The following is a 16,197-nucleotide window of genomic DNA, read 5'->3' as shown; positions in this document are numbered from 1 at the left end:
TGAAAAATAAATCCATCTGTAACTATTTCATCTGTAAAGCTAGATTTGTAAATAAGCTCAATTTCACCCTCAACCACACCATAGGGGAGAGGGAAGGGACTGTAACATAACTGCGTTCAAGAGAAGAAAAACAATCAATTGCTGAGTAAAAAGCAAATCAGCTCTCAGGAGGTGGAGGTGAAGATACAAAAGGTAAGAAGCCACACACAGGCACAGAGCAGGACATTTCTCACTATTGCTGCTCCCAAAGACTTTCAGAAATTTCCCCAGCTCCAACAGAAATTCTCAGCTCAACATGTTATGGAAAAAACAAAACAAAACAAAACATTGCCACCAACTGCATCAGGAGCACAGTCACAGGCTCACAGTGACCATGCTCTGCTCCCCTTAAAGTAGGGGCTTCAAGAAAACAGGGGAAACAATCATGGGCTAAACTACATTCTGAATTAGGATCTCTCACTGTTGTTGCAATGGCTCCTCACGACTTTGACTGTGCTTGTGCCAGGACAAGAACGCCCTTCCACCAACAAGGCATCTGCACACAAGCACTTGAAAGGCTTTTGTCAAGCACCTACATCCCCCTGAGATGCCCCAAACATGTTACTATTCTGCTATTCTGTTGGCTGCACTCTGATTGAGAGAAATAGGTTTTGCCTGATTGAACATCTCCTTTTTCTTTTGTTGCCCTACTGCAGGTGCAATAGGATATGAGAACTACTACGACAGAGAACCAAACAGAAGCAACAGCCCAACCCAGACCTGTGGGATGATGAAGAGGTAAGTGATGAATTTTCATTCCCAGACGTACTACTTCTCAGTGTATGATGATGGCACAGGGGTTGGAACTAGATGATCTTTAAGATCCCTTTCAACCTAAGCCATTCTGTGAGTCTATGTTTCTGTGACAGTAAACGGGACCTGGATAGTTACTTCTTCTTTCACTGTAGCAAGAGACAGCTGCATAGAAATAAAACTAACTCGAGAGAAGAAGTAAACCCATTAAAGCTGGAGTCAGAGCCATTTTGCCTTGGCCTAGTGGGAAGAGAGACAAGAGGACAAGTTCATAAAACAGTCTGCTGGCAATAGAGAGCATTCACACTTATTTCCTCTTTCCTAGTGAGTCATGGCACACAGCATCAAAAGCACTCTGTGCAAGGGAGGGCAAAGGTGAGCCTTGCTGGGAGCCAGGGCTGGGGAGAGCTGTCCTTTTCAGCAATGCCTCCTGGCTTAGTGCATTGCGATGCCCAGCTGGGAACAACAAAGAGCTGCTGTCTCTTTCTAGACCAAAAGAAAAAATACTTAGTGGAATAACTGTGATGATAAGGGAGGTGCTTTTCTTTTTCTAATCCATTTAAGCTGGTAAATATAGTAATATGAATGCAGTTATATCAGCGGAACAGCACGGTAGAGCTATTGGTTTAAATATTTTATACTAAAATGGCTAATTCATGGCAGAAATGGCATCATATTTAAAAGCAGGAGAGCTTTGTAGTTTGGCAAGTCTTATTTTATGGCAAAGACAAAGAGGGGGCTGAGATCTCCCATTTAAAACGTGGGCCAGGCTTGTTAGCGAGCTGATAAGGTTTATACACAATATTTGGTTCCCTGTTGGAAACAAGATTTTATATAATAATGAATCCTAACATTGCAGCCTCTGCAATTACAGAAGACAATTGTATGGCCATTTAGAATACAGCTGTGCCCAGCAGGAGCAAACAGCCTTCAGAGGCTCAGCCTCAGTTTTTGAGAACTCATTGAGCTTAGAAATCCATTTTCCTGAATCACTGACCATTCACCAGCTGAAAAATCAAACCCTCGATGTACATCTTAAGCACTCCATACTACTGCTACCTACACTTATATCCTAAACCATCTTCTCGCTTGGCCTGGTCACCAGTTCCCAGCCAGAATCCAGCTGTGATATAGAAAACAACTAGGTGAGATTAAAAAATAAATAAATAAAGGAAACAAAAGTATTTCACTTAAATTCACTATTTCTAGAAAGGTATGTTAGAAAGGCTTTGTATTTTGAATTGCATTGGTTTTCCCTAAAGGAATTGTATTCTTTTGTAAACAACTGAGAATTCTCATCGTATCGATAGAATGAGATGATTGGAATTCTGTTTCATGAGTCTCTGGATCCACAACACAATATTGTGTGATGCATTTAGTGCATCAATTTAGCGATGACCAGCAGTTCATCTGGTTCGGTTATTTTCTAAGGTTTTTTTTTTCTTAGATTTTACTTTAACTGAAGGTAAGAGTATCTATAGATAAAGGAAAGCAGATGACCATGGGAAGGGATGACATCCATGTAAGGTCAAGGGGGAAGGTTAAGTCTGACAGCTGAGTCTTGTAAGAAATGCCCTGCTCACTCATTTTGTCATTGACTTCTCTTGGTTCTGCAGATTCTCTGGACTGTTGCATGGAAGCAGCAAAAACAACACTGAAAGCGTCATTCCTTCAGCCCCTCCTTTAGGTATGCCTCACCAGGGAGTAAATTCACCAGATGTGTTTAACATCACTTGCTAAGTCCAGCTTTAACACAGAGCAGAACTACAGCACACGTTCACATGATGTCAGGCAAGAGAACGAGCAGATCGAAAACAAATTCAGCTCAGATTTCCCAGTCTGAAGTACTAAATAATCTATATAACCTTAGGGCCATAAGAACCTCAAGACCTCTATCTGGGTAAGGGCACACTGTGCTTTCAGACCAATGCAGTTTTAGTAAAGATAATAGTATTCTCCTTACGTTGGATATGCTACCTCTAAAAAGCACAAGGGAATCCCTGAAGTCTTTAACACACCTGCCTCATGCCTTATGAATACAAATATTCATCTCATTTCACACTTGGACTGCATTATCACAACCCGTGCACTCAGGCATTTATCAGTAGGGCATTTAAAACAGTATTTTGATCATGCAGAAAGCAGCAGCTTACAGCATTTTTATTGATTTAAACCCGAAACATTTGAACTGAGATTGCTGCCTACAGGAAATCAAAAAGTTCCTTTAAAACAGCTTTTAAACATACTCAGGTCAATTTCCTTTGCAAGGCCTGCCTTGCCTGCTTGGATGCCCAGTAATGAGGCTGCAGCTACCCCACTTGCTGCATTTAGTGCTCAGGAAGCACAGTCTCTCTGGAGCTATCAGGCACCAGCTGGACCTGCCAGGCCCCAGCTGCCTAACTCAGCATGCAGCAGCATCCACATACACACAGCCTGAAGGCATTTGGTCTCTTGCAGAGCTGTGTAACGACTACATACAGGAAAAACTTACCAGAAATAGACAACAATATTACATCAAATGCTGGATTTAACAGCAGATCTCGACTTTATCCAAGTAAACAGCATCTGTGGTGGTACCTTATGCTCAAGCCTGGTATAATAATCTCCCTCTAACTGCAGAAAAAGCCCTGCTGGCTGTCCATCTCTCATTCAGACATAGTGTGGAGCCCAAGTAGACCTTGCTGCTCATTTAGCACACCACAGTCATCACATTTTGGAAACCACTTAAGGCAGTGTTTTCACCTGGGCTGACATACCAGGTTGTGAGCATGTAATTAGAGCCTGCTCTCCCCTTCATCTTTAGCCAGCCCTGAAGGGTTGGACTGCTCACACCACGGCTGCCCTTCTCTTCCCCACACAGCCCCACTGAAAGCAAAGATGTGCTTGGGAAGTACACGAGAGCAGCTCTAGCCTGGACTACTGTGTCAGCACAACAGCATCCACAGCAGCAAGGCTTTGGTACTTCCATTTTACCACCGTGGTTACGCCATGAGCACTAGAACAGCACAAGAGACCCAGGTGGTTCTTTTCAATAGGGCTAGCTCTGTCTCTTCCTGAATCACAGTTTTCCTACATAATGACAAGCCGGTTTAAAATATCCTCCAGCAAAGTCCCATCTGTGACAAACAGCTAAATGGAAACTATGTGAACTAATGGAAAATGTCTGATGACCCACCACACCAGCACGGTATTTTCCACTTTTCTTAAAGGAAAAACCTCTGCATGAATCACTGAACTGCCAGAATCTCACATCTCCAGTAGCAAACAGTTTACACCAGTTTACTCACAGTACTTCCTTCTCTGCACTTCTGTGGTCGTGCTTTAGCAGGGTAAACATCTTTCCCAACCTGGATGAAGCTAATGCTCCTGACTTCCCAGAAAGCTCAATGGGGGCACTGTCCCCCAATCAATGGGACACAGTTTTTGTGCAAGAATTTACCTACAGTTCACAGCAGCTTTTCTATACACGTACACCTCCAGACAGAGAGAGAACAGAGACCCTTGTATTTGTGAACTCTTGCGTAAGATCCCATGCATTTATAAGCAACTGAACTATTTGTTTCTGTTTTTCCTTCCCCCCCCCCAATCAGAGAAAGCAGATGGGGTCTACGCATCCATTTTTGTAAATGAACATGAAAGAACTACATCGTCACAGGACTACAGAGTACTGTACGACTACACAGCCCAGGTAAACAAAGACTTCAAACTAAATATTGCACACAGTGTCAGATTTAAAACTGAATGTTGATCTAAACATCTTGAAAGCATCAATTGTGTGAAGGAGTTTTTAAGCTTCCTTTCCTTTTTCAGAGGAGGACGCTTAGAGACTTATTGGCCAGTTGTTGGCACAGATCACTGGACTGTGCTCTCCCCAAGATGAAACAATTACATTCTTTGCAAGTAATTATGCTTGCCTAAATTGGTGCTGAGTTATTTCAACCTCCTAAAGAGTCATGGAAAACTATTTTGGTGATGATGGCCAAATATGCAACACTGAGCATTCTGAACTTAAGTTTCCTGTGAAACGTCCACCCTGGGAAAGAAAGTAGGTAGAGATTTCTCTAATAAACTCTACCGAAGCTTTATAGCAGATCTCAGACTATGTGACAGATGCTTGTCTAAGAACCCTTCTCCACATGATCTCACTTATCGCCTGGAGAGTCCTGCTCCAGTTTAACACACCAGCTTTAACTGATGTCTTCTCCATGCTGGGGAGGACTGAATCCCCAAATTATAGTGTATCCCTGTACTTCAGTGTTGCAAGTTGCAGAATGGACCCAGCCTATGTACCAAGAGTGTTATAAACCACAACCAGCATCCTTAACCTGGATATTAAACCTCACTGGCTTCCAACCTCTCTCAGCATAACACCATTAGTAAGATCACATTAGAGGGCAAACCACTGCACTAAGCATTAAGAACACAGACTCCTCACATGCAGATTTCAAGATGTCTGAAAGAGAGATGACATCATTATTCCTATTATACAGATTACCTTCTAAAACACCAAAAAGGGGGAAAAAAAGGATCAAGTCACAGTGGCTCAGGCCCTTGATGCTTCTAGCGAATAGCTTATTTCACAGCAGCCACAGGTTTCAAAGAATGGCATAAATAAAACATACAGCACATAGGACACCTGCCCCCGCTTTCCACCCCACGATTGTTATAACTTCTTCCAAATCCAGCAATGGCTCTTCAGCCATAACATGAACCTTTAGGTCCTTCCACTGTATTTCTCCTCAGGACTGGTTAAAAACTATTTTCTTCTTCACATTGACTCCTGCTACACCATCAGCCTTCCCTCAAAGAACTGCCGCAGTTTAATTTGTAGGCTTAAAAGTTCCTCCACTGGCCACCGTTGTTTGTTATTAAAAGAACTAAGGGTCCTATTTATGGCCTGGATTTGTAGAGACACTGTTTTTATCTCTGCCAGGAATGAAGCCTTGCAGTGTTCAGTTGGGCAAGAGCTGTAGACTTAGGAAGGTTCGTGGCTGGCTGGTTGGAACAGTCACATTTAGCCCTTTCCAGCCTTCCCTTATGATAAAACAGGTTGCTCAGGACAACAGGGAGACTCGGGAACATTCTGAAGATCTTAAGGAAACAGGCAGCTCAGGAAGTCCTTAATCCTCCTCTGTTTTAGGCTCGTTCCCAATCTGGAGGACACTGACAGACTCTTGATGAAAGACAGGGTAAAAAAAAAACAAACCACAAGATACATGGGTCCCTCCTGTATGCTCAGGTTAACCACATTTCCTTTCTCTGTCCCCTTTCAGAACATGGATGAACTGGACATCAATGAAGGAGATATCGTAGCTGTCATTGAAGAAAATGACGACGGCTGGTGGACAGTAGAAAGGAATGGGCAGCGAGGCTTTGTGCCAGGCTCCTACCTTCAAAAGATCTGTTGAAGCGTAGCCTCAGTCCTTAGACTTTGAAATTATTCTACTACTGAAAACAAACATCATACAAGTTCTGCTCCAGCTGACCAAGAAAACCCATTACACTGCCCTCTACATTTACTAGTCAGGAAATAACTGCTTTCATCGTCCTTCCCACCGATCCTCTCTCCCCCTCAACAACTTCTGGCCCACACTGTCTGAAAAAAAGCTGTCTTCATCTCAGCAACATGAGGACTTGTGTTTCTCACAAAGGTGTTTTCCACTCTCAGCACTGCTGCCGTTAGAATCTCAAACCTTGGAGAATCTGGGAGAAAAGCCCTGCTTAGAACTTAACTATGCTAAAGGAAAAAGAAGCCAGTTCTGCTTGTCCAGGATGGAGGATCACCTCCAATCAATCTGGGAGCAACCCCTACTACCATTGCAGCCATGACCTCCACCATGGATCCCCTCTCCTCAACTTGCGAGTGCTGAGCTAAAAGCAGGAGGCATGCACACTCAGAAAGCAGATAGCTTTTACATCACAAGGACATCCATGGCTCTGCTTTGCACTGGATTCTGGGACAGCCAAATGAGGGCAGATGAAGAGCCCAAGGGCTGCTTTTACCTCAGTTGGGTGGGTTCTCTGACACCTATGTTTAAAAAAAGTCTTCTAGCAGTGCTGCCCTGCCCTGATCCTGGGAAAAAAAGCGCCAGCTGCCTCATGCAGCCTGCACAGACGTGCCTTCAGCACATTCTCCTTTTAACTTCTCTGTTCACCCAGCTGATCCTTTCCTGCCCACAGGCTTCTCAGTCTGACTGCAGTCTCTGCAGCTCTGGGATACCTGGCACAGATTTGGCTGGGTTCCTTTCCTGTTACTTGTAATGTGCTTGTTCTACAACAAAACCTCTTCAGAGAAGCTGTGCTGAGCAGGTTCGTTGCACCTCACAGGTTACAGATCCAGCAGTATCACCAGTCCAGCATTTTAGGAATGTTTCCACCCACCGCTATACTTTGCAAGAGATCACTGAGTACTTTGTGCCACTTCTCTCTCTTTAGCATGCAGCGACAGTTAAAAACCTACACCAGTGATTTGATCTGAAGCAGAAAGTGCTACTTCTGGGGCTAGAATTACCCTATTTCTGAAAATTTCAGATCCTAAAACTGAACCAAATCAATGAAAATGAGTCTAATTGCACCTCAGAAGGCACAGAGCAGGGAGGAACTGTTAGCTAAGGTAACAGTGAGAAAAAAGTCAAGGCAGAAGAAAGAGCTGTAACACTCAACAGTGAGAGACAAAGGCACTCGTGTTATCTTATTCTCATTTCTTGACTCCAGAATAGAAGTTGCTGCAAGCCTTCTCTGTCCTCCTGCACACATAGCGCACTTGCCTAAGTTACCATGTTGCACATCTGCATTAGAGCTGAAGGGCTCTTAGCAGCTCCCATCAGCAGAGGCTCAGTGGAAGTGCAGGAACTTGAATGTCATTTCAGGCACTAGATTGTACAAACAGCAGCACACACACAGGCTGGGGATGTCAACAACAGCTTCCTGTGGCCATGCCTCAACCAACAGTGCTAAGAGTCCACAACATTAGTTAACTGCACCGTCAATGCAGCTGCCAGACAACTACAACAGTTCCTTATGTACAGCACAAGAGGAATCCTAAAGTACAAAAGATTTAATATGTTTGCTTCTTGAATTGTGGGTCTCCCACAAAGAGAACTGTAATTAACCAACAGATACTGAAATATTCTGCAAGCGATCTTGATTTTAAAAAGCCTTAAAGATGCAGCTCTTGTAACAATATTTGACACAGGGATTCTGCTAAGACTCCTCACAGACAGCCCCACACAAGACACTGCCATACCCAGTCCTGCTTACCTTGAAATCCTTGTATGGATTGGCTTTGCCTACACGAACCATATGGTCCACATCAGCTGACAGATGGTGACTACTGTATCTCCTCCATCAAAGCATTTCATATTTTTGCTGTTAAATTCAGGAAACTGGTTCCTTTCCTATCTTTTTTTTTCCTGTCAAGTTTTCTTCTGTTTGTTGCATCTGCTATAGATATTTCTAAACCCACCCACTCTTGTAGCATTTGTGTCCCACATGCTAACTCCAGGCTGATAAGGAAATGAAAAAGCAACAGCAATGTTTTCTCATAATTCAGTTTCTCTGCTTTACGCTGAAGAATCTTGCCGATAAGTAGTTTGTAATCCATATCTATGCAGCTTGCTCTATCAGTGTGTCAGCACTCGTCAGAAATAAAACAAAGATATCAAGAAATACCCACACACCCCCTTAAAACACCCCTTTCAGTGTCATCCATTCCAGACAGTACGAAAAACAGGAAGGTCAAACATAGGGCATTGCCTTAATAATAATGTTACCTCTCTGGCTTGGTAACTGTTTGGTAACAAAACCGATGCGCTTGAGAAATCATTTAATTTTCAGGTGAAACTAAAACAGATCCTTTCCAGTGACAGACATCCTTAAACTAAACTCCAGTGTATTTGGCTGAGATGTTTTCCTTATAGACACTTCTGATATGGCTCTACCTCCACCCTGACTACCATTTCTTGGCAAGGATGTGTCAAGCAACAAGTAGGGCCATAGCAGCAGTGAAGTGCATAGCTTCATCAAGTAAACTAATCTCACAGCACACCTACAATCAGCAGATTGCCTCTATAGCGCTACCTATGCTGTCAGTGCTCTGGATGGGCTCACACACAAGCAGCTGTTAGCAGACAGAGAGAGGAACACACTTTTGCCAGCTGCTCAGCAAAGGGGATAGAGCATAATTAACCACTTACAGCCTATGGGTAATATGTAAATAGAGTCAAACTAATTAAAACAAATTTGCAATAATGTTAGTGAGCTGTTTTTGAATAGGCACTGTGGGGTAGACTTCACTTTGCACAACTGACAACAAATATTTCACGCTGAACAATTTCAGACTTATAACTGCTACCTGTAGAAATTCTCACTAGGTCATAAGGAGCCAACGGGCATTTCCTACCCACTAAACAAGACGGGTAAGAAAGACTGGAGTCATTTCCCACATAGATCACAAGAGAATACAAACAGACTGAGGTTCATACCTGCTGCTCTCCTTGATGGGTTCTGGATTCAAGCAACATGATCATGAGACTGTGCAGAGGTTCTATTATTCCTTTAGCAGAAGCAAATTTTCAACAGCTGGAAGCATACAACTCAGACCAACAGTACTCTTAAACCATACTCAGTTATGTACATTATTGTCCTTTTACCATGCTATTAATTAAGGAGAAGAATAGGAAAACCTGGTTGATAACGCAATTATAAGACACCTGTTAGTGCAGTGAGGCCCACGACTGCACAAAACAAAATTCAGCTGTTGCATGTACCATTGATAGCACACAAGCCTGCTGAAAACCCTTGGTCAGACAAAGCAGTATTAGGCTGGTAACAAGGATCCCAGAGACTCAGCCAACAAACACAGTTAGGACTTAATCACAAAGAGAAAACCTGTCAAGTTTTATAGGTCCACTGCTACAGACAGGTAGCTTCTGGCTTTGTTTGCAAGCACTCAATTGAAAGAAAGAAATAAACCAATCCCTTCTACAATAAATAGAGCAGTCACCAACATCCGGAACACTGTGGCTACTGGAGGTTTTGAGCATCACCTCCTTGAAGACGCTTATTTGAACTTCCTATCAAGAAGAATCCCAGCATACTTGAGCCATAGCATTGACAGATCACATATATAAGATGTTAACAGCATCGACTCTTACCTTGCATTCCTTCTTGTCTTGCTCCTTCATGGGGTGCCTTTGAAGTCCAGGGCTCCTTTCCAGAGGTAATTTTACAGATGAGGTTACCTGATTGCAGCTTACTCACTCACTGCTATATGCAGTTTAAGTGGAAGCACACAGATGCCAAGAGTAGATTTGTTACAAGCCAGTCATCAGGTGGTGCCTGATGGGAACCTGGCTGGGTGTTAAGAAACACCTAATATAAGCACTGGTGGGTAACTAATACGCTGGCTTCTACAGCACAGTGTAACCTCTTGGCTGTATCAGTGCTGGCTGGCTTACTTCTGCAGGCTTAGAGAACCCAGGGGACCCTCTATCAGTAGTACACACACTGAGTCTGCTGCACTGAAATGTTGTTAACCTTCATCGTAGACTGGCAATAATTCTGAACAGTACAGAACAAATTGCCAGTCCTCAAATATCAGTTTCTGCTGCCTGAAACCACCTTCTTTTCCCTTGCTTTATTGCTCTCCAACCACACAGCTACTAATAACTCACACGCCCTAAAGCACAAAAATTTCTCTTGGCACTAATGAGCAAGGAAAACAAGGAGGTGCTCTTAGCTCGGCCTTCACCCCTCAGGTCCACCTCTCCTTGTTACTGTGGGTTTACAGGCAGGAGTGAGCTGCTAAGCCTCAGAAGTAAAATCAGAGTTAGCTGTTATAAAACAAAACTAAAAACACCATTAGGATCAGTCACTACCATTCACCAGTTTCCTAAATTAATTAGGATACCCATCACAGGTGTTTTCAATAGCACAGCTGTGGGTTCAGGCGTGCTCACTGTAGAAGGGCTAAAAAGAACAGCTGAGACTTGTGCCATTCCCCTTCAGATAATGTGTTTGTTGTTTTTTTGTAAGGAAGGAGATAAGATTGGTATGCCAGGCCGTGTCAGGCTTCTGGAAAGTAAATGATTGCTAGGAGCTCGCAGGGGTTGATTATATTTCTTTTTAGGGGAAAGATGACTCTCATAGAAGAGGTTTTGGATGGGGAGTGAGAATTACTGTCCTGCGAGTTAGTGTGATTTTAACAAAACAACAATAGCCCACTAAGAAAAAACTGACAATGGGAAAGGAAAGGTACTTTTCCTCAAAGCGCTTGTTAGCAGTTACCCACTTTCAGGGGCCAATTCATGTTTTAGCAGAGAGAAGCTCAAGGTCACAATTACCCTCAGATCTGTGTAGTGCTGGATGACTCACAGTGCCAACTGGACCTGTTTCTAGGACAGACAGGTAATCATATTTCTGTCAAATTAGCCAGCACACGTGGTAGTGCTCTTCTGTCCTTCCACGAGCTGTTGGAGGACAGGATGACACCCGACCTGGCACAGAGCTGCTCAGTGCAAAGTTAAGAGCAAATTCACAGCCTGTCACTGCTGTGTGTCATGTAGCTGCAGCAATTCTGTCTGGCACACGGTTCAAAAGCCAGATTTACTGTATTCTGACCTGAGGCATAAAGACTGGAGTATATCTTTGCTTTAGAAATAAAACTCTCATGGAAACCACTCAGGACTTCCAGCTGATTTTCCTTAAGCAAAAACAGGAGAAATTTGACTTGTTAGAACTGAAACTTACAAGGGAAAATACTAAATCCTCCAAATCAATAGGCACACAGAACTGGGCTTAGAATGTAACAATCAGCTGAGAATTAGAAGTTTCCATATAGCTTCTTGATGATGAAGAGGATACAAAGACAACTGGGGTGAGGGAACAGATATCCTAGGGGTTTGTATTTTGAAATCAGAAGAAATTTTATATATCAGATCTGGAAGAGCCTGGACTGCTCGGATTTGAAAAGATAAAACAGCTTTGCTGTCTGCAGACATGAGATAATAATCACAATCTAAAGATCATGGGGGAGCTGGGGAAGCTTAGTACATCCCCTTCCACTTTGCAAGGGCAGAAATGCTCAACAGATGCATCTGAGAAAGGATTGTTTGAAATTGTAAGCCGTAAACAGTCTGTGTAGGAACTCCTTGGGAAAGTGATGAACTTTAACCTTCCTGGGATAAAAACGTTAACCAAAGTGTGAAAGGGAAAGCTTTCAATGCACTGATAGACATGAGAAAGGCTTTGTCTTTAGAGAAGGGCTGCACAGCCCTCCCCGCCTCTGAACCATTGTGAGGAAGGGAGACATGAGTGACAGTGACTTTGTTCCACTAAGTGGCATCTAAAGGTTTTACTACGGTCACTGCTCAATTCAGAGATTCAAAACCAAAGGGATGCCATATTCTAGAGATAGAGGGGAACTTGAGAAACGCATCCTGCCTGCTCTGCAGGATCGTGTACTGATTTTCTGTTAAAAACAAAACCCAACAGAAAACAAAATACAGAGTATTTATCAGCAGAGGACCTAAATTCATCTTTGCGCTGCATCCTGTATCCTCAGTGCACTATCACGTGATGCCAATGCTTTTGTTCACCACCCGTGTGTACCAACATCACCAGGTTAAAACAGTGGCTTTTAAAATGGATGTTTTATTCCAAGTGCAAGAGTAGAGCATAGCACTGAACTCTTAGCAACAAGCATCACTCCCAGGAACAGAGGATTTTCCAAACCCTGGAAGTGCCTGCTGGGAACAACACTGCCCAGTTCCTCTGTAGAACCTCCTAGGAAACAGTCATACCTATAACCTGCTTGTGGAGGCCTGGTACAGATGTACACAGAGCAATGCTTACTAAAGATGGCTTACCTTCCTCTTGCAACAGACAGCATTTGATAACTATCACCCTTCACTCAATTCACTATCAGCCCCATTCAGCACGGACCATTATCTTACTGAAGGCGGGAGAAACATTTCAGAGTTTTGCTTGAAAGCTGTTTTTCCTGATGATTCCTGTTTTTGCATACAAGGAACCACAGAAGCTCCTAAGCACCTCAACCATCAGTGGTTTGCTTAAGCACTTTATTTATATCAAGGAAATTAATCGTAGTTCTTCAGTCACAGCACAGTGGTGGCAAAGGTCTGACAGCAGCTCATCCTGGAAAAAGAAGTTCATCTCTGGAATGAGGCAAAGGCTCATTTGGGCTGCTGCCCAAAGCACTACACCAACCAAGATGAAAGCAAAGCTGCCTCCAAAGTATTGAGGGGAATAAGTCTGTGGTCTCACACTGTTATGGCTCACTTTAGTAACAAATAGTCCAAAAGTAAGCCTTACTTTTGAGCAGTAAGTGACACAATGCATAGAAGGACACGGTGCTGGATTACTTTGGTTTCCCCCTCCTCCCCCCAAACATAGACCTTTCACCAGAAAATAGGAGAGAAGGGCAAAGTTTGTATTTGCTGATTCAATCCAGCTCCAGGGAGAACTGGATCAGCAAGATGAATTTTTGAAAGGTGATTTGGAACCATAATTTATTATACATATAAGGGGCACTCGCTTCACTCAGAGTGGCAGCAAAGAGCAAATGTGAAAAAGATAATTTGAAGGTTCAAGTAGCAGACTGCTTAACACAGCACTCATACAAGTATGCACATATGCTACAGGATGCAGTGCATGGGAAAACCCAAGACCCACTGCACTTAGAGACTGCTACTGCATTTCAGTGGGATTTATCTCAGCCCTAAGATTCAGTCCGTTACAAGGCCCACTATTTCTGTACTGCAGAGGCTATCACTACAACTGTTATCACATGTAGTGTCTCAAGTATTATCTAAAATACCAAGTACAAAAAATTCAAAATCAAAAGCTGTCATCTTCCTGCTACCAAGTCAGGCATTTTACCAGCTTTATTGAACTGCACTCAGACTATTTCCCTGCTTAATAAAATAAATCCATACCTGGCCCACACCATACCAGACGACGGTTTAAATGCAGCTCATTCTCATGAGCCTTATGTTAGACTTCTATTAGTAAAGCAGGGGACTTGCATTGCAGTTCATGTCACAGCAGCAAGAGAAAATATCTGATTCAAAGAGAATATCCTTTTTTAACCATGTGTTAAAAAGCCCTGGGGATCAGGTGAGGTTCACCACCGTAGGTAATCTACATGGTTGTGTGCTCCACATAGCATATTCTTGTTCAGTCATTCCTCAAATAATTCCTTGTGCGGTCTGCACAGAGACCTCATTGCCTCTCCAGCACAAAGCACCTGATCCAGTTGGTTTGGATGAGTGACCATTACAGCTGTGCAGCTAGGGTAAAGAAAACATATTGCTATTTGGAATCAGAAATTGAAGTTCCATCAAGCAACACAGATATATCCACCCCCCTTAACAACAAGACAAACCTTTTGCTCTCTGAATCAATATGACTAGTATTAGTAGCTTCACTGGCTGAAGTAGCACTAATAGTAGATGCTGAAAAGTGGCAAGACTTCATAAATAATACTACTGGTATTTGACAGTGCAATGAAACATGAAAATGTAATTCATGCACTAAAGTGTAATCAGTCTTACAGAGCTTCCATCAAGTCTATCAACAGGGTACCAAAAGTCATTTGTTGGTCCTGTATTTCCTACGCTGTAATATCTCACTGTTACAGATTTGATTTCTGTTAGACACTGTGCTACAGATAAGTCATGGCAGATAAAGGGATAGGAACATCTTACACGTTCTGTACTCAAAAACACAAGGCCTGCTCCAAAGGTAACAGTGAATGTTAGTGGTACGGCAGTAGGAGTTGAACCTTCCCCCAGAATTCCCTTACGTTTGGTTGTTGTGGTAGACAGCAGCAGAGGGACACTGACAAAATGGCATCTGACATAGAAGAGTGGATGGAGCAAAGGGATGAAGTGAACCCCTCCACAGGGAGAAAATGGCACCCACTGACATTCATTGGTGCTTACTGAACACTTACAAGACCAGACAGTGGATGCGAGGTGCAGTGAGGTGGTGGGTGGTGCATTTCAGCGGCGCTGATAGCAGGTCACCTCTGCTGATGGCAGATTTTTACTAGCACAGCATGCAGGCTACTGTTCATTGCAGGCAAAAAAAAACACAACCAAAGGTGGCAATGATGTTGAAAACAGGATTTTGTAGCTGAGAATCTGTTATTGTGCTCCGTGTACCTGTTGTCACCTCAGTGTAAATAAACAGAAGGCATTACTTCTTGAAGCAACCTATATAATTAAATACACAGAAGAAACAACTTGAGAGCAGTCAATACAACAACATCAAAAGTTAGAAATGTGACATGTACAGCTACAAGAGGGATTGCTAGAATGCTGAACTTCAGAAATACTAAAACATGTTGATGCTGCGACTGGAAGATGAAAGGAAAAAGAAAGTTGGTCAGTGATAGTAGAAATGAAGGAGAAACTAAAAATTCACATTTAAAATATTAACGAGAATGGTGCCCATGTCTCAGTTTCAAGTATGTAAGCTAAGGTATGCAGGAAAAGATAAGTGAAAACAATAAAGAATCGTAGTGCAGACCAGAAATACTGAGCCAGTCAAATGAAGATGGGCTTGGCTCCAACAGAACCTACACCACTATTGAGAAAACAAAACTACCTGCAACTGGAAGCAGTGGTCCACCCCTGGTGTTATGTATAGAATCATAGAATGGCCTAGGTTGAAAAGGACCTCAAAGATCGCCTAAGGCTAATTTATGATGTTTTTCTCAGTAACATTACGTAAGGCTCTACTAAACTGGTATAGTACCACAGCTCAGTTGCCTTTGGTGCTTGTTTTAAACTAGCTAGTGCAGTTAACGCTGCAGACTGCAGTCCTAAACTAAACAGGATTCAACAGAAACAAGTAGAAAAATTATAAACTGAATCTTCTAGAAGGAAAAACTACTATTCCACACTGCTCACACAAGTTTCTACTTTTTGCTTAGATGGGCAAGGAGTTGTCTTGTCTTTTGTGCTGTTCATCAGAACAATAAAAACAATACTGAAAAACACTGCCTTGAACACTGACAGTAGCCTGAGCTTCATTATGTTGTAACTTCATTTGAAGAGTCACAATACAAGAAAAGCCTGTATTGTGGGGAAAACTATTTATCAAAGTATTACTTGTCAGACTGGATTATGTTACTGAGACCTTCCTACTGTTCTCCAACATTAATGTAGTTTTTCTCAACAGAGGAAAAAAAAGACTTAAAAATATCGCATTGCAGCGTGGATCTTCAGAGTCAGGTGAAGAAAACATGGATGCAAACCTTGCGTAGGCTGCTGAGCAACAAGTGAAGCAGAAAAGGCTTGACACTGGCAGCAACGAGCCCAGTGTATCAAGAGACATTTTATTATCAGTTTAACATATTTACAGAAGAGTAGTTTCTCT

The 16,197-nt window shown here is 42.7% G+C and overlaps 1 protein-coding gene across 1 annotated transcript in view; it reads left to right on the top strand.

Moving 5' to 3' along the window:
• The window catches only part of PSTPIP1 (proline-serine-threonine phosphatase interacting protein 1), a 42,412-nt gene extending 33,796 nt beyond the window's left edge, over positions 1-8,616 (top strand). The window contains exons 12-15 of the mRNA XM_015872761.2: positions 696-777; positions 2,409-2,479; positions 4,383-4,480; positions 6,066-8,616. Of these exons, the coding sequence (XP_015728247.1) occupies positions 696-777; positions 2,409-2,479; positions 4,383-4,480; positions 6,066-6,200 (386 nt within the window). The 3' untranslated portion in view covers positions 6,201-8,616. The remainder of the gene's footprint in view (positions 1-695; positions 778-2,408; positions 2,480-4,382; positions 4,481-6,065) is intronic.
• Positions 8,617-16,197: the final 7,581 nt, after the last annotated feature.

This window comes from Coturnix japonica, chromosome 10, assembly GCF_001577835.2.
Source record: "Coturnix japonica isolate 7356 chromosome 10, Coturnix japonica 2.1, whole genome shotgun sequence".
NCBI classification, from domain to species: Eukaryota; Metazoa; Chordata; class Aves; order Galliformes; family Phasianidae; genus Coturnix; species Coturnix japonica.
The sequence above is the reverse complement of the archived record's forward strand: the minus strand, read 5'-3'. Positions and strand labels throughout refer to the sequence as shown.